At 42.3% G+C, this 26113-nt stretch overlaps 1 protein-coding gene across 8 annotated transcripts in view; it reads right to left on the minus strand.

The window, feature by feature from the left end:
• NEK5 (NIMA related kinase 5) overlaps positions 1-26113 on the minus strand; it is a 38409-nt gene that overhangs the window by 4175 nt on the left and 8121 nt on the right. For 6 of the 8 annotated variants that reach the window (XM_061622370.1, XM_061622368.1, XM_061622367.1 and 3 more), the window contains 18 exons: positions 26016-26099; positions 25859-25929; positions 23776-23862; positions 21185-21263; positions 19600-19800; positions 18710-18776; positions 17427-17557; positions 15966-16156; positions 15540-15606; positions 15196-15315; positions 13149-13226; positions 12720-12827; positions 12242-12322; positions 11369-11440; positions 11094-11217; positions 9921-10046; positions 7936-8073; positions 6178-6286 (listed from right to left, as the gene is read on the minus strand). In XM_061622370.1, the coding sequence (XP_061478354.1) occupies positions 6178-6286; positions 7936-8073; positions 9921-10046; positions 11094-11217; positions 11369-11440; positions 12242-12322; positions 12720-12827; positions 13149-13226; positions 15196-15315; positions 15540-15606; positions 15966-16156; positions 17427-17557; positions 18710-18776; positions 19600-19800; positions 21185-21263; positions 23776-23862; positions 25859-25929; positions 26016-26099 (1934 nt within the window). The remainder of the gene's footprint in view (positions 1-6177; positions 6287-7935; positions 8074-9920; positions 10047-11093; positions 11218-11368; positions 11441-12241; positions 12323-12719; positions 12828-13148; positions 13227-15195; positions 15316-15539; positions 15607-15965; positions 16157-17426; positions 17558-18709; positions 18777-19599; positions 19801-21184; positions 21264-23775; positions 23863-25858; positions 25930-26015; positions 26100-26113) is intronic. The other 2 variants (XM_061622372.1, XM_061622373.1) reach the window with 2 other exon arrangements.

Here is a 26113-nt window from a genome sequence, read left to right on the forward strand (position 1 = left end):
AACAGCAGCTCTACAAATATCGGCAACAGGAGCGTTAGTAGCAAAAGCAGCCGAAGTGGCTGCTGATCTAGTGGAATGAGCTGTTATACTAGGCGGAACTGGAATCTTAAGGGACTCATAGGCTAAGGTAATACATGCACGCAACCAGCGGGATAAGGTGGAATTAGTTACTTTATGCCCCATAGACCTTGGATGAAAGGATACAAACAAAGAGTCTGTCGTATATCCTGGGTCCTGGACAGGTAGGTCTTGAGAGCCCTCCGAACATCCAACGAATGCCAAGCCTTCTCGAGCGGATGAGTAGGATTCGGACAAAATGAAGGTAGAACAATGTCCTGGTTGCAATGGAAAACTGAATTGACCTTGGGACGGAATGAAGGATCAGTTTTCAGCACAACAGAATCCTTGTGAAAGACACAGAGGTGGCGAGCAGAAGACAATGCGCCCAGTTCCGAGACTCTTCTCGCCAATGTAATCGCAATCAGGAACAGGACCTTGAAAGACAACAGACGTAAAGGCACAGTCCTGAGTGGCTCAAACGGAGGACGTTGTAAGGCCTGTAGAACCTTTGACAAACTCCATGATGGAAAACGGTGAGCTACAGCCGGCGAGCGTAGAGCAGTGCCTCTAAGGAAGCGTTTGATAAACGGATGTGAGGCAATAGGGGCGTCAGTGGAAGATACTGAAAGAATGGACGACAGGGTGGACGCATGTCGACGTAATGTGTTGGGTCTAAGTCCCAACATGAGGCCCCTATGAAGATATTGCAGCACTTGTTGTACTGTAGCCTTGGAAGGATCGATGTGTTGAGACTGACACCACCTGGAGAATGCTACCCAAGTATGCTGATATATACGAGTGGTGGATGGTCTTCTCAAGGCCAAAATAATGTCAATAACAGCGTCTGACAGGCCGGCCGATCTCAAATGTCCCCGTTCAAATGCCACGCTGTTAGGTTGAGCCACTTGGGGTCCTGATGCCATACTGGGCCTTGTGATAAGAGATCTGGCCTGACTGGGAGTGGCCAGGGATCCGTCACCGACAGTGCCAGGAGATCCGAGAACCACGGTCGACGGGGCCAATATGGTGCTATCAGAACCAGCTGTGCCCTCTCGCGACGTACCTTCCGCAAGGTTTTGGCTAATAGTGGTATTGGAGGGAAGGCGTATAATAGTCCCTCCAGCCACGGCAATGACAGAGCATCCACCGCTTCCGCTGTCGTGTCCAGGTATCGAGCGAAGTACCTGGGTAGCTGGCAATTGCGACTGGAAGCAAAGAGGTCGACTGAGAAGGGGCCGAATCGACGCTGGAGAAGATGGAACACAGTCGGATGAAGTTTCCATTCTCCCGGAAAGACCTGTTGTCTGCTGAGCCAGTCTGCTGTGAAATTCCAAATTCCTCTGAGATGTTCTGCTTTGAGGGATTGCAGATGTTGTTCTGCCCAGTCGAATATGATGGAAGCTAGGCTCTGTAGAGGTCTGGACCTGGTGCCTCCCTGTCTGTTTAAATGAGATTTGGCACACGTGTTGTCCGTTCGAATGAGGACATGGTCCAAGTGGAAGAGAGACTGAAAATGAAGCAGAGCTAAGTGGACAGCCTTTAGTTCCAGCCAGTTGATGTTTTGAGTTTGTTCTGCTGTGTTCCAAACTCCCTGAACGAACTGGGAGTTGCAATGGGCTCCCCAACCCAGGAGACTGGCATCGGTGGTAATGACAGTCCGGTGGGGTTCTCTGAACGGAGTGCCTTGGGTGAGATGTTGTACCCTTGTCCACCAGCGGAAAGACAAGCGCAGTGTGGGACTCAGGGGGATTGCTCGATGGTTTGAGTTGGCAATGTCGTGTTGGAATGGCAACAGGGCCCACTGTAACTGGCGCGTATGTGCCCGAGCCCATGGCACAATATGGATGGTGGATACCAACATTCCGAGAGCTCTGGCTAGAAGCATGACATCTGCAGAGGATTTGTGCATCAGAGACCTTGCGATGTCTGTGATAGCGGTGATGCGATCTGGGGACAGGAATACAGTCGCTTGCAGTGTGTCTAACATTGCCCCTAGATGCTGCAGGCGTTGGGTTGGTTGTAGATGGCTTTTGTCGAAGTTGACTAGCCAGCCGTGGGCCTGTAAGATATGGAGCGTGAGTGTTAGATGACGATGAGTAAGCTCCCTAGACCTTGCGCGTATTAGGAGATCGTCCAGATGGGGGTAGATATGGACCCCCTGAAGCCTGAGGTAAGCCACTAGGGTAAGTAGCACCTTGGTAAATACTCTCGGGGCAGACGAGAGTCCGAACGGCATTGCTCGATATTGGAAGTGCTGGGAGCCAAAGGCAAAACGAAGGAATTTCCTGTGGGCTGTGCAAATAGGGACATGGAGATACGCTTCCTTTAGGTCGATAGAGACAAGGAAGTCACCTTCTTGCAGGCTGTCTGTAATGGAGGGATTCCATTTTGAACCTGCGATACTTTACGAAACGGTTAATGAACTTGAGGTTCAAAACCGCCCTCCATGAGAGATCGCGTTTGGGCACAGCAAATAGGAGGGAGTACACCCTTTCCGACCTCTCTGCATTGGGGACTGGCTCTATCACCTCTATGTCCAAAAGGTGCTGTATCGCAGTCTGCATGATGCAGTGCCTGTCTAGTGCCCTGGGACAAGGGGAAGGATGAAAATTGTTTGGAGGTATTGCCCAAAACTCAATTGCATATCCATAACAAAAGAGGTCTCTGATCCATGGGACCTGAGTCAGAGGTAGCCAAAGTTCGGCAAATAGAATCAATCTGCCCCCAACTGGTATTGCCTTAGTATTGTCTGCATTGGCGAGACCGTCCCCTGTATGAGGACGTTGAGTAGCCTCTGCGGCCCCGGTACTGACCTCTACTGGGAAAACGTCTATTCCAGCCTCCTCTGGTGGAGCGGAAGTCAAATGCTGGGAAGTCACGGCCTCGTCCCCCGGGCCGGGTCCCCGAAAGGGCTGAGACGTGCGATATGAAGCGAAACGCCTAAAGGGTCTGCGCTCAACGTTTTTGACGGTGGCCAAGACAGGCTTTCGAGTGTCCTTAGGGTCGACAAGCACTGCCCTTAATGCCTCTTCCCCGAAAAGTAATGAGCCTGCATAAGGTGCTCGTGAAAGATTAACTCTGGCAGTAGAGTCAGCCTGCCAGTGACGAAGCCAGAGGGTCCGTCTGGCAACGATCTGAGCCGCCAGGGCGCGTGCTGCTAGTTGATTCGCGTCCAAGGTGGCGTCGGCCACGAAAGCAGCTGTTTTACGCAGTTTTAGTAGCGATCTGCGCAGGGAGGCAGGATCTGGATTGTGGTCCTCGATGAGGTCGTCTAACCACATCATCGCTGCCCTGGTGAAAATAGAGGCAGATGTGGATGCACGCATGGAAAAGACGATGGCCTCATGGGTCTTGCGTAAAGCAAAGTCCAGTCTCCGTTCAGTGGCATCCTTTAGATGAGAGTCCCCTTCCCTCGGCAAAACTGGAAATAGGCTCGTCGATGTTAGGGACAGCCAGTCTGGTAGAAAAGTCCGGGGCCAAAGGATAAAGTCTGTCCGCAATGTTATTAAATCGGCGTGCCTGTAAGGGGTGGGACCATTCGTCCTTGGCCAGTTTAGCGATGGGGTCTGGGACAGGGAGGAAGTTTTCAGCTGGCGTAGGGGATTTCAAGACCCTGGCCCCTTTTAAAGCGGGAGTGGAAGCTGCAGTTGGAGTGGATTGAAGACCAAGGGCGTTCAAGACTCTGCGCGCCAGGGGCTGGTAATCTGAAGAGTCGAAGAGGCGATAGGAGGTTTCTGGCTCTGGTTCCGAATGGTCACTCCACTCGTCCGCTTGGTCTTGCAGCGCGAATGCGGACTCTGCATCAAAAGAGGCGTCATCAACGAACCTGCCCCTGGTAACGTCAAATGGGTCTGGAGAACCTGATGGGTTTGTCTCACTGTGTACACTTTGAACCCTGCTGTGTTGAGGGATAGCGGGAGGTTATGAAGATGATTGACTCTGAGTAAAAAAGGACAGCATGCCCTGAAGTTGTGTAATGAACTCGTGGGAAAGCTGTAGTCCCGGAGATGTAGATGGTTGCTCTTGGATAGGCGGAACTGTAGACGGCCCCACAGGTAGTGAAGAAGAGCAAGCTCTGGGTTGGCTGGACGTTGGCTGTACAGGAAATCCAGGAAAGTCCTCCTCATCAGAGGAAGCCGCAGGAGAATGAAAGAGAGTAGTTAACTGTGCATGATTTGAGTCCTCTGGCACTGGAACAGAGACATAACGGGGCCGCTTGATTGTGCTGTGGCTAAGATGTTTGGTTTTGGCAACCGCTTTAGAGTGCTTATGTTTGACCGCCTTAGGAGGTTTAGGCTTGGTCATCTGGTTTGTCACAGGCTGTTGTATCGGCTTGGTTGCCTGGGTTGTCTCTGGCTGTTCTGCCATCATATAGATAAATAAGGGTAGCTGTACACGGCACACGACTGGGGCAGAATGCACAGACCCGGGCAGGCACAGTACACGGCACACGACTGGGGCAGAATGCACTGGCAGATGGCAAAGTACACTGCCACGATGGGGCAGAATGTACGCTATGAACAGTCAGAACATGCACAGTACACGGCACACGACTGGGGCAGAATGCACTGGCTGATGGTAGGTACACTGTCACGATGGGGCAGAATGTACACTTGGAGGAAAGGTGATATTGCACAACTTGCACAGTATAGTCCAAATACCTTTGTATATTTTCAATAGTCTTGCGCACTAACAGGTGGCCTGGTGCACTGTTATGGCAGTATTAGTAAATTTGATGAAAAGTCACATGTGCACAGTAGTTGCAGTGATTGTAGAAAGCCACAGTAACCCAGTGGTTGCCAGGGTCAGCCTCAGAGATGGGGTTGGTAAAGGAACTTATGTAGAGGTAAAAATCCTATCTGCAGCACATAAACAGGGAGCAGATCACACAGAGGGAGCTGACAAGAACCTGGGCTCTGCAAACCCCAACCCGTGAAGGAAAAAATCCCCTTTTGTAATACTAGTGGGTTCTCAAAAGGGATGGGAAAAAACGGCCACTAAAATGGCGCCCGTAAAAAGAGCGGGAAAATTCGAACAAAAATGACGGATACTTTGCCCAGCAACAACCGTTGTATGAAGAAATGAGCAAGGTGGGAAAAATTTTTAACTGTAAAAATGGAACCGCCCACGGTAGAAATAGAGCCGCGGGACTAAGAAGGTAATTGCGGCTGAAAAAATTAGCCTGGAAAAAGACTTCGTGAAGGAGGCAGGACAGCTAGCGGACTTCCCGAAGCCGAAGAGAATCGGCCAACAGGCAAGCCGCAGCCGCGGGCTGAAGGGACTGACTCCGTGAGGAACCAAGCGCCGCAGATGATCGAGAGAGACAAGGCAGCCCAAACAAGAGAAGTCGCTAAAAAGGGGAAGGCAAAGAGCCGCAGACACCGGCTCCTGATGGGCGAATGAAGCGCCGCCCGTAAAAATGAACGACAAAGGGAGCCGCAGCCGCAGGCTCCCGATCGTCAAGGCACAAGGGGAAATGGCAAAAAGGACCGGAGAAAATAAAGTACGAAAGAAGCCGCAGCCGCGGGCTCCTAATTGTCAGGGCACAAAAGGAGGATCGGTAGAACAAAAAAGGGGGGGGCGGAGGCTGCCGCCGCAGCTCCTGGCCCTGCTGAGGAAAGAGACCACAGCCGCGGTCTCTGTAGTTTGGGAGTAAAAAACACACCCCCGGGAAAACGAGAAATTGACAAGGAAATTGACACACAACACACAAACCGTGGTAAGGGATGAGACAAAGGGAAGGAACGAGACGAAACAACGTACACAAAACTCCACCCTCTATCACACAAAGACAAAAAACTTATCTAGTCACTAGCTAAAGATCTTGCAGGGACGAAAGGCAAGAATGAACTGGAGAGTGGAAGGGGCCTGACGCCCTAGTCTTGACTTCAGAAACATTCTTGCCTTTGGACGATAGGACGAGCTATAATCCAGCATGATGGCATTCCTCCTATGGAAAATAGTGGTTGCAGATTGTCTCCATCCTAACGCATTGGTGGACTTGTCACAAGTCTTAAGTGTTAACAGTTCAAAAATACTGTTGCTGAACAAGTCTTTTATGCTATCCTGTTGCTGTCAAAGAAACAAACTGAAGTCATATTAATTGCACCAACTTACGTGTCGTCATCATCAGATCTTGGATCAAGTCTGTCTTCATCCACTTCAACAGCAAAAGCCCCTTCTGAATCAGTTTTATCGTTTTTTGGAATCCATGGGGCTGTCTCCTCTGTAGAGGAAAATGTTTTAGTTAGTTGATTTTAAGATTGTAAGCCACTCTGACCTTACAGAAAGGAGAGGTATACAGTTTTTTAAAAAATTAATAGAGTAGAGCTGGACAATGTGTGACCATTATATTATGGTAACTTCTTCTAATCTAAGCTTGTGGGGCCAGTTCACATAAAGTATCCCCTGCACAAATGCTTTTCAAATGTGTGGGGCTGCTTCCAGTTTCGCAATAGGACTAGGCCAGCCTTTCCCAACTAGTGGGCCACCAGTTGTTGTTGGACCACAATTCCATCTTTCCTGACCATTGGCAATGCTGGCTGAGGCTGATGGGAGTTGTGGTCCAACAACATTTCATGGCCCACTAGTTGGGAAAGGCTGGACTAGGCTAATCTTGCAAAAAGACGTACTCATTTGTGAAGTAAGGGGATGGAGCGACTCCATTACGAGGAAAGGTTGCAGCATTTGGGGCTTTTTAGTTTAGAGAAAAGGCGGGTCAGAGGAGACATGATAGAAGTGTATAAAATTATGCATGGCATTGAGAAAGTGGATAGAGAAAAGTTCTTCTCCCTCTCTCATAATACTAGAACTCGTGGACATTCAAAGAAGCTGAATGTTGGAAGATTCAGGACAGACAAAAGGAAGTACTTCTTTACTCAGCGCATAGTTAAACTATGGAATTTGCTCCCACAAGATGCAGTAATGGCCACCAGCTTGGATGGCTTTAAAAGAAGATTAGACAAATTCATGGAGGACAGGGCTATCAATGGCTACTAGCCATGATGGCTGTGCTGTGCCACCCTAGTCAGAGGCAGCATGCTTCTGAAAACCAGTTGCCGGAAGCCTCAGGAGGGGAGAGTGTTCTTGCACTCGGGTCCTGCTTGCGGGCTTTCCCCAGGCACCTGGTAGGCCACTGTGAGAACAGGATGCTGGACTAGATGGGCCACTGGCCTGATCCAGCAGGCTCTTCTTATGTTCTTATGAAGTGATGCCTCCATGGCGGTTAGTGGACAGAAGGCCCCTACTGTGAGATGGCCTCTTTCTTAGACTCAGGATCTGATGAGACCACATCAACTGAGGTTTGGTCTCCTCTATATTAAAAATAATCTTGACGAGGAATAATTCTGTTTGAAACACATCAGCAGATTGACCCTTCTGCTGGAATTGGGAAAAATATAAGACTCCTGTTTTCTCATAAGGTCCTGGATAAGCATAATTGTGTTTGAAATTAGTAAATGACCTTTTAAACTTGTTTCATGACCCTGAAGCTTTACAACTTTCTCGTTTACCTTGCCACCAATGTGTGGGTATATAAGATGCTTTGACACAATTTTTACTATATGCAATTTTCTCCATTTACTTCAGGTATATATGCTGTCTTGATACTATGCTATGTTGAATACATTCCAATTATTCATTTTCAAACCATCCTCTTGGTGGTTTCTTTATCTTTAACCTTGTGCTGCTGGATGAGCCTCTCTTAAATACTGTCTGTTTTAGGGCATTTCAAGCTTTCCCCTCGTTCTATGTGGGGGAATGAGGCACTGATATTTGTTGGGCATACGTGCATTGATGTTTTCAGTTGCTGCACACAATATTAAATAAACCTCTTATGTGACCATAAAGTAGCAAATAATACCAAAAAAAGCTTACTGAGCTCCTCAGCTTGGCACAAAGTGTCACTGGAGCATTCAGCTTCAGCTAACATATTCATTAGTGTCCCAGGTGATTCTTGGCTCCATTTTCTCCTGTTTTCGTGGAATTCTGAAGGTGTCAGGATTACATGGCCCGCTGAAAAATACCAATACATTAGCTCGCTCACTCTTGGCAAGGTGTTCATGTAATACTGGTCCTAGTGTAATCACCTCTAAACATCAGGAACTTTCTTTCTCTGCTTCCTCTCCTGTCTCCCATTTCTCTTGCTCCTGCATCATTATTTCTCCTTCAGCAAAGGCGCACTCATTAGCTGATTCTTCTTGCTCAGGCAAAAGCGCCAAGGAATGTGTTTTTAAAGGACAAAATTTCAAAACAAAACAGTTTTAAGACAAAACAAGTCTTAGGGGCCACTGGGAGACCAAGCAGTTCATGAGCTATTTCGGAAAACAGTAGAATCCATGAGGACTGTGGAGATAGGAGAGACTCCTAGAGGGATTACAGAGAGTCCACCAACAGCAGATATAACATGCTGTTTTATAACTGGGGTACAGAATCCCAGAAGTAGCCCCAAAGTGGAACTATTTCCACGTACCATGGACTGACCTTTTCGGTTCAGTTATCATATGTTCAAGTGGAACTTAGCCACCTTTACCCAAGTTACATCAAGGAGAAATTAGAGGGGCCCCATGCTCTGAGATATGTGAGGTAATTTAACAAACTGGGTCACTGAGGCCAAAGAGAAGATAGGTACTACTATAGGTTTTGGAAGTGTGAAGTTTTTCTATTGATAGTGCAGGTTACTCTTCCCGCTCACTCTTGAGATATAACTATGTAAATCAGGCACACTTGAAAGTGTCCTGGAAAAGGCGGCTCCTAATTCCAACCCTGCCTACTCTTCGAACAGAGAACTATGAAAACTTTTCTCCATGCTTTAGGCATTGATTGGCCATTATTTGCAGACTGGACAATTTCCCAGTGCTTAATTATAAAGGTGGTAAGGAAGCTGGGCCATTTTTCTAGCTGGCCTAGGAGTTGCAGTACTATACTCAACACTTGAGCTTCTAGGTGGCCTGTTAACTAGCCAACAGGCCAGAAGCAAGGTTTCCCCAAACCAGCCTTCCAGCACTATTTTTGGAGGACATGGAAAAGATGATAGTGGAGTAGGTTAACTCAACATTACTGAGGTCAGAATCCACTTATCCCAGGCAGTAAATATCAAGGCACTCCAGAAGGAAGTCTGTGCCACCAGATCAGATAGAATTGTTGGCACAGCCCCTTGGGAATCAAATTCTTCATTTTGTCAAGTGTCCTGAGGAAGTTGTGTGGATCATGTGACTGAGCTGCCAGGTCACATGACTAAGCTGAACAGAGTTAGGATCCAACATAACCCCCCTACCCCGTCTGCCCCTTTTGGGGGACTTACACCAGTGTATCTCCAGCTGCTTCAGGGTTGGGGCTGAGCCAGAGATCACCAGATCCTAACTTGGTCATCCCGCCAGATCTTGGATTTGGATTGCTCCCTAATAGAGTCTGTGTATCAGGAATTGTTCTAATCTTATAAGCCACTTTTATTAGGTCAAAATACTTCTTTACATTTTGGCCTTGGTAACTGTTTTGCAGACTGCATGCTTTGTCTGCTTTTGTGTCTCATTTGTCTGAAAAGTGGGACAAAAATGTAATGAAATAAATATGGCTCTTTATTGTTTTGCATTTTAATGGATTTTGTTCTTTGGATAAATGACTAGGAGGAAGCAAACAAACTAGTCTAGGAATGATCAGGAAATACTCTGTTCATAGTTTAGCTTAGCACCTGCACATAACTTTTTAGAGATGCCTCTCTCACATGTTGGGAGCAATGGAATTGATATTTCAGGTCACATAGAGTACCCTTCTGAACTGCCCACAACATTTCACATTTAAGAGTACATAGATATTCACAAAATGGAGTCAGTAAGTCTCAGAAAATATTTTCCAAAGGTTACCTGCTTCATCCATGGTAGGGCATACAGAAGTAACATCTGCATTTTCTAGAAGATTCAGGAGAGTTTGTGGGGCTGATGTTTGCCAGTGTTTTCTGTTTACTATGTCATCCTCTTCATTGTTGCCATCTAAGGAAAGGAGATTACCTTTAATGGTTGTTAAAACTGCAGGGATAAAATTCTGATGTTGATTATGAGGCACAAAGGGCCAGCTCATGCAATTTTGTTTTTGTCCAGTGGGTGACTTTTTGGCAGAGATCTTGTGATGTCTCCCATGTTTAAAAAGCTTGACTGGCTTCAACTACAAGCATTTAGCATCGCCAGTCCGATGCTGTAGAATACTCTTCCACCAAAGATTCAGCAGGCTTTCTCATTGCCAACTTTCGGGCATCGCTTGAACATTCGGTTGCTTTAAAATGTTTTAAGATGAACCAGTCATTTTATTATTACTTTGTATTGTTTTTATGGTATCTTATGTTTTATTGTATCTCTAAATATGGTTGTATACTGCCTTGATATATCAGTGGGTGGTATATAAATACTTGCATAAATAAATACAATATAAATTCTGAACTTGTGATACATCACACACTTGATGTTTTTCAAGTTGAGGTTGGACCTCCAATCTCAGCCTAACAAAACTTTTAAAAAACAACATTGAGCTGACCAGGTGCATGGTGACAGGCAGCTAGGAGTCATTGTATGTCCAAAACAAAAACAAGCAAAACAGTTCTACAAATAAGCTTTAAGACAGTGGTTCCCAAGCCCCCCCCCGAACATTTGAAAATTGTTGAGGGTCTTGGCAGACCACTTAATGATTTTTTTCTGCCTGTTGCAGCAATTCTAATACGCTACACCAGATGATGTCTGGTTTTTAATTAGATTTTATTGCTTCTTTTATTTCTTATATTGTATTTTAATCCATTACAGTTTCAATTCCAAAGACTTCTACAGAATTCAAAGTGTAAGTGTTCTTCACAGACACACTGTGGACCATCTGAATGAATCTCAAGGACCAATGGTGATGAACTGAACATAGTTTGGGAAACCCTGCTCTAAGAAATACAGGTTTATATAATACAGCTCATAGACATAGAAAGAACTTGAAGGAATGTAACTACTAATTAATAACAGGAATAGTACACAAAAATAGTCTAGCTGTTTCAAGAGGCATACCTAGTTCCCAGCGCTGTAATTCTACCAATGCTTTGTCTATGTAATCATCGCAGATGTTTGTTAGTTTTTTCTTAAGTTTTTCTCCATCTTCAAAAGTTAAGGCTTTATTAAGTTTATCACGTTCCTAAAATCAAGCAAAAGGCAGCACATTGAGAACTTATTTAATTGATTCATTTTGATGGGCCCAATCAAATGTAAAAGCCACTGTCAGGAATAAACTATCAGACAACTTGTTTCCTTGATTTTCTAGGCTAACCTGGTATGAATAACAGTACCTCTTTCTCTTCATGGAAATTGTTCACGTCTAGAACACCATCTTTTAGATCGATCTGAAACTTTACACCTCTCTGAAGAAAAAACAAAACACAGTTACAGTATTTTAGTAAAATACAGAGCAACTATTACAGATATGCATTAAAAAAACACCCCATGCCGTCACCTGAAACATAGGCAGATGAGAGCACAATGGCACTGATTATCACTCCTTCAGCCCTATAGAAAACAACAATCCACAACAGTGTGCTCATATTTTCTTCCCCCTTCCCCCCCATAGCATGGGGTTCTGTGCCAAAGGGGAGCAGGAAATTAATGGAGAATAGGATAAGAAAGGATAGATTATTATTATTTATTAGATTTATATCCCGCCCTTCCTCCCAGCTAATAGGTAGCCAGTGCAATTATTTCAGCAGCAGGGTGACATGTTGGCGATACCCTGCCCCAGTGAGCAGTCTCGCCACTGCATTTAGCACCAGCTGCAGCTTCCAGATCAACCTCAAGGGCAGCCCCACATAGAGCGCATTACAGTAATCCAGCCTGGAGGTTACCAGTGCATGGACAACAGTGGTCAGGCTATCCCTGTCCAGAAATGGCCATAGCTATCTTACCAACTGAAGGTAAAAGGCACTCCTAGTCACTGAGGTCACCTGGGCCTCTAGCAACAAAGATGGATCCAGGAGCACCCCCAGACTACGGACCTGCTCTTTCAGAGGGCTCATATCTCCCACTTGCTTGAGATGGCCATCACATCTCTGATAATACTGGCAGCAACAGCCACCTTAAGCCCAATATTCAGAGCTATCAGTATAAATAGACCAGCTGAAATGATGCAAACAGAAAAAGATGGCAAAGAAAATGAATCAGTCTTTAACCTTTGTTTTGTGTTTTATTTCCAGGGCATCTGTCTCCTGCCAATTATTCAGTCCAATTTGTTTCAGGTTTTGCTCAATATCCTTGAAGAGAAAAAAATTAACAGGCACAATTACTTCCAGTCAAAGATACAGTATACTCACATTAGTTTTTGATAAAAGGATAGGCAACCAAGACAACAAAATCTTTGATGTAAGCCTTATTGCTAAGTAAGGGGAGGGGCTTAAAGGATCATGTTGAGTACAGGAGGTAAATGTTAGGGTGTTTTTCACAGACTTTCAAACATTAGGTAAAAAGGCAGATTTTAAAATAACACAGCAGACGAAGACAAAAGCCCATATCTGCAAACATAAAGTACAGTTATACAATCATTGTTTGGTTCTTTCTAAACCAAACGTGTTAAAAGCCTTTTCCAACTAATGTGGACAATTCAACTCCCACATTGTACCACCACATTGTAAAATACAGACATTCTGATACCTGAACTGGTTCATCGTTTGCTCCAGGGATAATATTATTGTAAGTAGGTTGGTTCTCAGTCTTCCTCTGTTTCACAATATATGTTTTGTCCTTTACATTTTTATTCTCCTTTAAGACAGAACATATTTACTTACATTTTTATTGATTTAAAACTGGAGGTAAGTTTCATTACCAGAAGTGTGGATATACATAGTACAAGGGGCTCTGCTTATGGTGAACATGGTAAGATAACGTAGATCTTGCAAGAACCTTCCCACAGTAGCTCTTTCAATGTACCCCAATGCTTAACTACCTTTTGGTTACGGCAGATATGAAGCATTCCTATTTCAAGAATCAGATTGTTTTAAATGATCACATTAACAGGTCTTCACATCCTTCAAATGGAGGTGTGGGAAGGCTACAGTAAACGTTTGGTGCAGTGAAATTTACCTCTAGAGCTTTAAGTCTAATTTCATTTACTTCACTGTGGTACTCTTGACGAATTTTCTGCAGCTGGTTCAGGTATTCCTGTTGAACATTATTAGATTTTTTAAAAAGTGTACTCATAGGCAACTTTACAAATACACATGTTGCCAGTATAAGATGTACATGAACAGCAGAATCCTATGCATGTGTATTCAGAAGCTTCATTGTGTTCAAGACAGCTTACTCCCAGGTGTGTATAGGACTCCAGCCTAAATCAGTATTTCTATATATGTACACACACACACACAGAGTGAAAGTCTCTACTGTGACAATTTTAAGCTTGTCTTTCTTGAATAGCAGATTCCCATGCCTTACAGCTAGGGATGTGCTAGAATTCTGCCCAACTTGGATTTGGTATCAAATTTTCCACTCATTCCCTTATTCTCAGTCACTGAGGATCACGTTGTAATGTAGTGGATTTCTGTGGTTATTTCCCCCCTCTAAAATATCAATTTTAAGAATTATACTCTATTATTATTTATTTATTTATTATTATTTATTTCTTTTCAGCGCCTTTTGAAGACTTTCCTCTTTCAACAAGCCTTTTAAGTTGAGACATATCCCAGTCTGTGTCTGTGTTGGAATTGCTTTTTAATATGTTTAAAAAAGGGTTAAAAAAACAATGTTTTTTTTTAAAGATGTTTTTAAAGCTTTTTAAAAAAATGTTTTTAAAGTTGTTTTGTTTTGGTGTATTTTAAGGTCTGTTTTTATGATGTTTTGAGGTGTTTTTAGTGCTTTTGTTTGCCGCCCTGGGCTCCTGCTGCGAGGAAGAGCTGGATATAAATCAAATAATAAATAAAAAGATTTATTTAATTTATGTCCTGCCCTTCCTCCCAGAAGGAGCCCAAAGCAGCACACAAAAACACTAAAAGCACTTTAAAACATCTTTAAAACAGAAGACTTTAAAACATCTTTAAAACAAAACATCTTTAAAAATATATTAAAACAAAACATCTTAAAAGTATCTTCAAAAACAACTTTAAAAACATCTCAAAAAGCAATTGATATTTACTTCAGCACACTACTTGGGAAACTGAGGGAACTTTCAAAAGCATGAAGTAGTCTGCTCCTCAATGAAAATGTAAGAAAAAAAACCCTCCCAATCCAACTTAAAATAAGAGAACTGCCAAACTGAAATGCAGCGTATTAAACAAACAAATGCAAAAGAGTCTGGACATATCTAAAATAATGCAAACCATGGCAGGAAGCAATGTGGGTCTTCATAGAGTGCTGGAGCTGCGATTGGAGTCCGGCCACTTTCACCAATCAGGGCAGGAGGGGATGTGAGAAAATTCTCTATGCTGCACCAGCTCCAGGCTGGTGCAGCAGAGAGGCTCAGATCAGTCCTGTTGCAGCAATTTGCTGGTACCTAGGCCAGCTTAGGATTCAGCAGCTCCTTAATTAGCCCACCTCTGCTCCTTCCCCACCCTCTCCCTGCCCCCCCCCCATGCCCCATTTGGAAGGTTTGCACCAGCTCCTGCCAATAAGAGTACAGCCAGTGGGAACTTCAGCCCACAAGTGGTTTAGGCAGATGTAGCTGTGAGCTTTTTAGCAACAAAACCTAGCACAGCTGGGCAGAGCTTGGATGGAGGGATACCTCCACCTCAACCAAAGTCCCTCCAGCATGGTGGACTGGGGGTCTGCATTGCTCTGCCCAAGCAGGACCCCAAAAGCTAAGACCAGAAGATACAGTATTCGTTCTAAGCAAACCACCATTAAATGACTCTAAAATTCAGAATAACTACTTCTGCCCCAACAAACAGGGTAGCACTTAAGAGCAACATCATTTGTATTCCCATACCCAGTGGGGGGTGGTGGAATACATGTGCTATGATTTTTTCCATAGCAGTTTTACATGGATCAATGTGAATCCTATCCCAACATTTGCAGTGTGTATTAAAAACGAGAATTGTAAACCGGATCTATGATTCCTATTATAGTTTCCTGGACCCATACTCAGGTGGAACACTAATATCAAGTTATCAAGAGCAATACAGTTCCTCTTTCTTACCTGTTCTTTCATTTCATTTTTCTGAGCAAGAGTTTTTTGATAGACTTTAAACTGCTCTTCCTTCATCTTCTGATTTTGCATCTGAAAATACTGTTGGTCAGCAGAAGATGGCCGCAACCCCTATTGATAGGCAAAATAATGGAAAAATAGAAGAATGGCTTCAGCAAGGGGAGGGTCTTTCCTTTTCTGAACCCACCCTTCTGAACAGAACAGAGAAATGTACAGTTTGAGTGGTTTTTCATGTTAGTGGTGGTTGTGTTCTTTTTAAAAAAAACCCATTTGCCCTTCCATGGTTTATCAGTTTCAATTTGTTACTCCATTTCATATTTTAAAAAATTGCTTACAAGTTGCTTCTCTACTTTTAATTTGTACTGCTGGGCATTGAATCGTCTCTGAAGATATTCTGCAGGCCTGAGAAGAAACATACAATTCAGCAAAAGCTCACGAGCTGGATGTAGCTTTTAAAGTTTCATTTCAGTCATAAATGGTCTAATAATCCCATGTTCCCTGAAACTGAATTATTATGTTGCACACACATTGTGCAATCTATATTGCCAACAAACTTGCTCAACATTCAGTTTCACTTCAGAGTCTCAACTCTGAACATGAACAGCTGGAAATCGATGGACGTAACTGCATCTAACGCTGTGTGAGATCAAACTGAAAACCAGAGGCACTGGAGTAAATAAAATCTTGACAGTTCTTATATACCCAGGAATTCCTAAGTCAGAATCATAAGATACATCAATATTAAAGAAGAAAAATACTACCAATGTGGTGGAGGTGGAGGTGGTTCTTGCCCTTTCTGCTTATAATACTCTTCCATTCTCTGGCCAATACGAGGATCATCACCCTGCACAAAAGGCCTCTTCTGCAAGTTCTCAAGTTTCATATAATAATGGTCATAGTGCCCACATATTCTGGCAGCTTCTGGTTTCCTGCACATCTGAGGACCCCAGGGCTGAAAACATATCACATATATATATACATTAAAACTATGAAGGAAGCAAATCCAGTACACTGAATCTGAATGCTTATCCATTTTGCTAATCATATTGTTAAAGAGCATGTTCCTTCCTGGGCCTAGTGAATGGCACCCAATGGTATACCTTGGCTAAAACTAAGAAGTTTTGGACCTGATCATTGTATGGACTGGAGACCACCAAGAACTCCTTTCAAGACGTTCCAACCTTTCCAAGGAGAAGTGGGATATAAATATAACAAAACAAGTCCAGTCTATTTCTTATTCTCTATCCTCTGCAGCAGCTTATGCTTTTTCTGTGTACACAGCATTCTACTTAATATTCTAGTATTTAGTATTCCTTTCAATTCATTTTTTATCTGCCTCTCATGTGAACCCATTAACCTCCTTGGCCTGCCAATGGCCTAAGCAACTAAACACCGCAACCTCCTAAACCTGCTGTGAAAACCTTTGGCCCTCCAGATACTGATGAACTATAACTTCCATCATCCCTGGCCATTGGCCATGTTTGCAGGGGCTGATGGGAATGGTAATTTAGTAACATCCGGAGGGTCAAACACTCCCCACACCTGTCCTCCATGTTCTTCCCACCCCTCTGGGACACTGTCATTATGCACCCACCTCTTCCTCTTGACCTAATTTTAAAAAAAAGTAATTTGCAAGTTCACACAGATTTTTCATATTAATTGTGTGATTTGAATAGAGAGCAGCATAACAGCAAAATCTGGCTCATTCCATCCCTTTGAAGGGGTACCGACTTAAGGTCAAACTAGTTATAGAACACACCTTTGAATTTCCTACTTAGGATTCTCTTTTTTTATTTAAAAAAAAGCTAGCATCAACTATCAGGGGTCATGACCTGGACTGGGGCCTCACAAGTGCTATTAGGTTTTTTTAAGGGGGGGGGCAGGAGAGAGAAGAATTCCAAACCAAGGATTCAAAGACACGTTGAACCTCACATCAACCCTAATTTGCCTTTTTTGGCAAACACTGTTTAATTAATTAGTATGGGAATAATGAACCTGTGGCCCTCCGGATGTTATTGGACTCCATCTCCCATCAGCCTCAGCCAGCGTAACCATGATCAGGGATGATGGGAACTGGAGTCCAACAACATCTGAAGAGCTACAGATTCCTCATCCTTGAATTAGTGCCTTCAACTGCTGCAATGTGAACGAATATGACAAATTAAAAGAATCCATTAAACATTTAAATGCCAGGAATATGTAGATATTTTTAGCGTTGTTACCTGATTAATAGCATCCTGGACCCTTGAAGGAGATTTCCATTCATTTTGATATAATAACTCTGGTTTTCCGGGAATCATCTCCATCTTGATTTTTGGTGAATGATAACCATGGAGTTTCTGAACTTTAGCAGCTTATTTAATAATGCAATTAAATGTTTTGATAATTATGTCTAACATTATATAATTATTACAGTAGAGTAATCCTATACTCTTACAATGCTTCTCAGTTCTCCACTTCAAATCCCTGAAACAATCACCAGCATACACTGAATTGGGAATCCTGTATTTGCCACTAGATGCAGTTCTGCTCCAATTAAATATGTTCCAATACATGTGAACACTCCAGTAATAAGAGAATCACCCTTGGGTAATGCTTGCTGAAGTATCTAGCACCATCTATTTTTATTTAACTAAAACATCCTTCTAATTCCAGTGAGGGTAAACTTTGCCCACCATGCCTGACATTAGTTGGCTCAGCCTCTACCACCAGGGAAATCCTGACGGTTTTTATGTGTAGTATGTCTCTGTGGTCTGTGCACAATGTGTTGGCAATACAGAGACTCACCTTACAAAAATACCCATAAGGAGAGGTATTTCAACTAAAATATGATTAAAAGACATACTACCTTAAACAGCAAAGTAGCAATTCCATCCATGTTTATGCTTTAGGTAAGAGAGTCAGATGCTAGAATTTATCCCGGTGTGATTCAGTTGAACGATGGACACATACACACCATACATTTAAAGCATTCATATACCACTTTAACAGTCATAACTTTCCCCCAAAACAGTCCTGGGAATTATAGCGTGTTAAGGGTACTGGGAACTATAGCTCTGTGATGAATCTAATACTCTCAGCACACTTAACAAGCTATGGTTTCCAGAATTCTTTGGGGGAAGCCATGAATTTTAAAGTGGTATAAGAGTGCTTTAAACGTACTTTAACTAAAATGTCATTTTGGGGGGGAGAAAGTTAAACCTGACGAAAGCAATTCCATGGCTCTATTATGATCCTACTTCTTACCTATAGCACTAGCAGAATGGGGCCACTATCTTGAAATCACAACTCTTAAGTTACAGTTCTATTCAACAAAGCACATTTGCTCAATAGTTTTGATGCTACCTTTTCCTCAAGTGACCAGGTGCATGCAAACTTATTACAGTCTTCATTGAAACATGGCAAAGTAACTCAATAGCGGTCTCAATTTAAAATAAATGTCACACACACACACAATTCAGTATTATGCTTCCATTTATGAAAGTGTTAGTGAGTAGCAGCTTACCTGATGGCAGTGAAGCTGGTGATCTTTTTCTGTGAATAACAGTGTGGCTGAATTCTTCCTCCATGATCTAGAAACAAATATAACAGATTATGCATATCTATAGGCATTTATGTGCTACATCTTTTCTGAGTAGTGATTCAGGTGTGTCCCATTCAGTGTTATACCCAAGCTGCTTGCTTATTCTGACAACTCAAGGCAAGGGGACACAAACACCTTGCCTTTACCTAGGAGTTCCTCCCCCAATATCCACCATCTCAAACCCTACAATCAGCAGGTGAGGACCCAATGGTGATGCCACCACTGGGTCCTTCCCAGTTGGTGCCCAGTTGGCACTGACCCATGACAGGGCCTTTTTGGTAGTGGTTCCCTGTTTGTGGAATGCCCTCCTTGGTGCAGTGTATCTGTTCCTCATTATTAGTTTTCAAGAGGAATTAAAAAGCATCCAAACATTTAATGGCTCAGAAATACTGTTCCCGTCGACCTTAAAATTATTATCAGCTGTAGAGGAATGTGATTCTTTTTAGATATTCTTAATTGTTTTAAAATGTTTTTATTTTATATTTAATTGTGTCATTCTACCGCTTTGGAGTTTGCTGCTCTGGGCTCCTTTGGGAGGAAGGGCAAGATCGAAATTTAATAAATAAATAAATAAATAGAACTTTTCCTGAGGAAAGCAAGCAGTAGCAGCAATTTATGCCAGACAATTCCAACACTTCATTGTAAATACTTGGCTTCACCAGAAATGTCAACACAATGGGCAAAGCCAAGGAGATGCACTTTTCCTACAGAGGCAAAAGAGGGAAAGGGATGTGGAGGTTACCAAGGAAGGGTCTTCTCACTGGTTTGGAGTGAGTCTCTTTATACTTTCTGCAGCCACAGCAGATACTCACCTCTGGGGGCAAATATTTCTTTATTTGCTTCTCCAAAAAGGGCTTTTTCAAAATGGAGTTGATAGAAGGGCGATCTCTTGGAGATGTTTTAAACAACTGGGATACCAATGCTCTTAGTTCATATGAGTATTTTGTAGATACCGGCGTGAAGTGGCCTCTGCAGATCTTCAGCACAAGTTGAGGCAAACTGTTGCCTTCAAACTGACATATTAAAATGCAATCATAAATAGTAAACTGCCAATTGAAACAGGATTTTTTTAAAGAGCTATCAGAAAGCATCCAGTAGGGGGCAAAAATACTGCCCTTCTATTAGTTGCGTTTCTCAATTCATCAGGCTAGCTCAGTGTCACAGCCCCTTATTTGTAATTTCCTCTCCTTCCTTAATTAAAGTATACACAAGGTAGGAATGCACTCCATACATGTTTATCATACAACTGGGACATGGCAAAAAATCTGCCATGTGAAATCATTCCTTAAATTCTCATTTCTTCCACAGATGGTTTGTGGGACACATTAGTCCTGCCCAAGACTCTCTGAACATTTGCTCAGTAAAGCTTCCATCAATAGAATGGGAATAAATTTTCAGCGATTCCCCCACCTTCTGTAGATTCTCCCCTGCCCCTCCACCTGCTCTGAGAGGTCCCCCAACTGTGTGGAGTAGCTGTAGGGGTATGTGGACTACAGGGTATGTGGACTACACATAAAACTTTTGTAATCAAGATTCAAAATACCAATGGGAAGAGATATTGGCCTATTACATGAAAGGAATCAGTACAAACAAACCCTTACACAGATTAGAATCATCACTACATAGAATAGTTGGATTATAAGAATGGAAAGAAATCTATATTCTTAAGCTTGTTATTAAAAGGCATGATTCTGTGAACAAATGTGCTAAAGAGTTTCTGTGTTAAATTGATTTGATTCCACATAAGAAATTGTTGGCTTATGACACTATAAACTTTTGTCTGAACATCTTTTCTTAGGAAAATATCTCATGTGGCCTGGAAAAACATTCTTAGATCTATAAAACCTGGCATCTCCTTCCTAGATATTATCCAATATCTAGAAGCGTTGTTCCATTTAAAGCTAAAATTCTGATTGCTGTCTTTGGAAAGTTCCACTGCAAGAATCTCTGTTCTCTGGGCCAGTCATGCCCCCCCAGGGGGCCAGTTTGGTCCATGAGGCTATTTCCCCCAAACCACACCCACCTGTCCATCAGCTGCTATCGCTAGTGATGTCAGCTGATGGGCGGGAGGACAGGGTTTAATCCAGTCTTGGCTGCACTTCCTGTTCCCAGCAGGGAACAAAATCGGGCAGCCACGGTAGCGGGATTTAATCCCCACTCACCAGCTGAGCAGGGATGAAGCCCTGTGAGAAAGCACCCTCTCAAGCAGCTCATGCTTGTGAGCTATTTCAAGAAGCTTTTGCAAAGGCTTTAAGACAGCCCTGCCCACCTGTCAGATTGATAAGGATCCCATAGAGCCAAAAAGGTTTCCCACCCCTGACCTACTGGAACAATCTCAATTCTTGATAAATATTATATTAAACGATATACAATTAGTCAATCTGCTAAAGTACTTACAGGGTGTTTTAAAGTACAGAGCTCATATAGCACACAGCCAAGGGACCATATATCTCTATGAAAGAAAGAAAACACAGTCCTGGACAAAATGAATGGAACGCTGTGAAACAACATCTCGAACTCTGTAGTCAGTAAACTAATTCATAATGTTCTATGAAAAACTGATACAATTAATACAAGAGTTTACAAGAAGTTAGCCTGTTTGTCTAATTTGGAGCACAGGAAAATCAAACGGAGGGAGTTCCTGACCTGAAATACAAAGATAATGATTAATTATATTTTTCACTGTGCAAGTGTCACTTGAACTGTATAGAGAAACTTGCAAGTTTTAATTGTGATGAGACTGCAGGTAATTAGTTCATTTGCAATTTTGTCTTATTAATAAAATGTGAAAAAACGGATACATGTTCAGTGTCAGCACTCTTTTATTTAACACCCCCATGCTTGCAAAAAAAATAAATCCATCAGCTATTGGGGATAAACAGATCTGAACCTAATTAAACAGATACTTTAAAGGCACCACAAATGTCTCCAATATTCTTTCCTCACAAGTAAGCTGCCTGGCCCTCTAACTTCTACTATCCAAGGCATTGGGTATAGAGAAATGCTCAGATGCTTCAAAACCAAGGGAAGCCTGCAACATTCCCACTTGCATAAAGATATGACAATCTGGGGGGAAAACAAGGGGCAAAACCCAGGTTTTTCCCTGGCCTTCGCATCTCTATGCTTACATCTACTGCCACCTCTCAATTCACCCTGGCTTCCCCAGAGGAACCTCAAAAGCTGCAGGTCAATTTCCACCCAACCAACTAATTTCCCAGTCATTGCTGAGCAGTCTGTTTTTCTCTTCCCTCCTCTTGCTCAAAGCACGTAGCATGGGAAAGCAATATGGCAAGAAAGAGAAAGATCCTTGAGTTGTCAAAAGTATACAGTCATATTCTAGGTTCCAAATTAAGAAGCTTTCTTAATGTTATGGAAGGAAATGTAAGAGATGGAGAAGAAGACAGAAAGGTTGAATAAAAAGAAACATATTATCTACTGAACTTAATGGATGATCTTTAATCCTTGCAAGTAATTTTAAGATTTCTCTCTCTCCTAAGATTAGGTTTGTATTTAGAAGCGTCATTGTTTTATTTTCATGAGGAATGATACCGGGGTCGGGGGCAGGCAGGAGGATCCTTCAATCAAGTATGGCCACATGAGCTTGGAAAGCCTCTAGTGGCAGAGTTTCTGAGATTACAAGCATGAAGAGCTGTATGCAGTGTTCTCTGTCTGCTGGTGCAAGGGCTCTTGCACCAGGAGACAGCTGAGTTTTAATGTTACGCAACAGAGGTATCCAACACAACAGCTGTGCTAGCAGAAACCCGTTGCACAACAGATTGTGCAATCTACTGTACAACAAAGTTACCAGCAATCTGTCTGTGTGCATTCTCTTGCACAACAGTGTTCTATTAACACAAAATATTCCGCCACCTGAAGAAGTATACCTCTAAATGCCTAACTTGGTGCTACACTGGATACATGTCCAACAGATAGGCAAGGAATGCCTGCGGTACTGTGCTGCTGGCATTTCTTCCAACCCAGAAAGGTGGAAGTAAAAGCTACAGTTGAGAGAGAATATTTCCTATCCGCTCCTGAAGAAAGGCCTCCTTATGCAGAAATTCCAGCTGTCTACCTGGAGAATGTAACAGGAAAGTTGCTATATAATGAGGAAGCTAGGCCACTGTGCCAGGAACATTCATTTTTAAAGAGACAGGCATCTTATTCTCAGGTCTTTCACCACAGCAGACGTATGTGAATCTGAGCTAGGAATCTGAGCTTCTTGGTAGAGATAACAAGCTTTTCCTCTGCATCTGCTGTGTCAATAATAGAAGCAACATAGGAAGCATTTCCTAACACACAAAAGCACCAACCAGATCAACATAGGGGTTGCTCTTCATGAGAGTTTTATGGTATTCTTTCTTTCTTCTTCATATTATCGGAGTCTGCTATATACAGCAGTGGAGTACAGACATGAATAATCTGGTAGGATTGGTGGTTTAAAAAATAAAGAAACTTAAAGGTTTATTACTCCTGGGAAATAAAGCCATTCTACAGACATACATGTGGCCATGATGGATCATGAGGCTCATTATGGAGTCATGAGACTAACACTAATTCTAAGCAAAAGGACTAAGGATGTAAACCTACATATCAACACGTAACCACTAAAGAAGGAATCAGCAAGGGAAGAATGTGTTGCCTTTCTGTCTATCGCCCACTGATTCGGGTTACTTGCTACAAGCGTTGGTACTTTACTCCAGTCCCAACATGGCTATACTTCTTTAAGAATATTTATTCTTTCAAACATACAATGATCCTTATTTGTCTCCACTACTGTATTTGTAAAACCCAGGAAATAAAACTCAGTTTCTGAAATGCAGTAACGATGTCAAACATAAAAATATGATAAACAAATGTTTAAACGGAGAAAAGTGCAATAAGAGAAAGTGGTTATAAACATACAAAATCTCAAGAGACACGCTGAACCAGTAAGACTTAATTTCATTATGCGGTCCAAATATATCCATCAGGAATGTTTGCAGACTTACGTTTTATTGTTATATGGCCTGTTCTCACAGATTTCAGGTGACAAGTAATATGGTGTTCCTACACAGGTACGAGCAAATTCCATTGTACTAAAGAAAACAGTGATGAAAAATGTTTTTGACCAATAAATTTATATTGTAAATAGAGGAATCAGGCTGGGGAAAGCAACTATATGTACCTATATGATGATGCTTCACATTAGAGAAATTATGACTCGGTCCTTTGTTTAAAGACTCCGGGAACAAACTAGAACCCTACTTATATATTTCTACATGTGATAGAAAGGCTGTATTCCAATCAAACACAACACAAGAATTCTCTTTCCAGAGCGCTCTCAAAACTGCTGTCAGAGGATAACATAAACACCTTTATTGTCAAGCAACTTCAACATTACTTATTTGTGCAATGGGAATGTTCTTATAAAATTAGAAAACAATGCAGTTCAGCAGATTCATAACAAAATAAGCTTCATCCAACAAAAAGCAGGACAAGATTCTTTAGGCTGGGTCTGCACTGAGATCAATGCTCTGTCATGCTACACACATCAGTGCTGATACGCATTGGCTAAATCAAAAACCGAAGAGAAACTAAAGAGAAGCAAATTTCTCCTTCTGATAAATTTACATGTAAATGGACATTCTGTGAATTGGGCAATACGGTGATTGCCAGTGTGCCAAATGCATCATGGTTGCCTTTAAAAAGCAGGCTCACAACACAATCCTAACCATGTCTACGCAGAAGTAAACCCCACTGAATTCAATGGGGCTTACTCCCAGGTAAGTGAGGCTAAGAATACAGTCTCGGCCACCTGGATTTACAGCCACTTTTTGTGCCAGGTACAATGGGACAGTAGCAGAAGGAAAAGCAAAGACAGGCATGAGGACATGCCAGCTCAGCACATGCATCACATGGGTAAGCATTCAGGGTTTCCATTCCCAGACATTTTCGCACAATGTTAAAATTTTAAACAGGGTACGGGCCTCATTTCAAAGCTACATAACCTGAAATAAAATATATCAGCTTTCAATGAAGCTTGCATGTCGTTATGTCCTTCTTTGCTTTTCCTTCTGCTATTCTTTCATTGTGCGTAGCATAAAAAGAACAGGAACCTGGCACCAATGGGTGATATCCTCCCAATATAAATAGCAGCTCAGAAGGAGCAGTTTTTGTCTGGACCCCCCCCCCCCGAAACACAATGGTCCTGATAATTATCTGTCCCCGGCCCCAGGGTTTGCTATTTAAAACAAACATGCACGCTATAAGCAAAGACACATTTAACATCACATCTAGGTTGGCTCTTTGTCTAGATAAGACCAAAGATTCTGTAGTTCTGTTATATGCCATAATTGTACATTACTTCTGATAATTCCAAATTAGCAGACATTATACACAATTATGACACATAACACGATCCTAGGACACTGCATCCTAAATGTATTGAGTAATCAACTAGAGTTAACTATGATTTACATTCCAGTAATGTATACTAACTTCAGAACCACTTAACTCACTAATTTGAAAAAGAAAAGAAAAAACAGAGGGAGGGGAAGTTTTGTAATTTTTAAATTAGTTATAAACTGCATTAAATTATATCCAAAATTCGGTTTACCACAGATACAATTTTTAGATATAGATTTCTTTCCATTACCTTTCTAAAAAAAATTAAACCAACAAAATTGCATATGAGAATCTCACCTAGACTTGGTTTAGACTAAATTAAAAGGATTAATTATTGTTAGCCCAAAGAAACAAGGATCAAAACTATGACTTAAGATCCAGGTTTGTTAACTAATCTGTTAGACTAAGCCATAGTATTCCAAATTCAAAAATAATAGGAAACTGCAGTTTATTCAAAATTGAATCTGGAAGCTTTTAATCTGCTTCCCTCATAGCACAAGAGAGAGGGAAGCACATGAAGCTTGCCGCAGCTTGTTCTCATAAAGATAAATCATGATTTAATGTTAACATCCAAACAAGGCCAGTCTACATCCCACTCTCTGGCCATTTTGCTATCTAAAACAAAGTCACCTTTTTCAGAGCTAACACTAAAAGATCAACATAGACAGTCCATAACATTATGCTTACTTGCTCAGCATTCTTGCAATCCCAAAGTCACCAAGTTTTGCTGTCCTTCCGTTATTGCTGAGAAAAATGTTCTGCAATCCAAAAAAAGTAGTATGGTAAAAAACTATTGGAGATTTTTTGACTCAATAGAGAATGAAAAGCTATCTCCAAGAATTACCTGTGCTTTTACATCTCTGTGTAGAATCTTCCTGTCATGAATATGCTTCAATGCTAAAGAGATTTGCACAAACCAACCCAAGATCTATAGACAAATAT

Source organism: Rhineura floridana, chromosome 4, assembly GCF_030035675.1.
Source record: "Rhineura floridana isolate rRhiFlo1 chromosome 4, rRhiFlo1.hap2, whole genome shotgun sequence".
NCBI classification, from domain to species: Eukaryota; Metazoa; Chordata; class Lepidosauria; order Squamata; family Rhineuridae; genus Rhineura; species Rhineura floridana.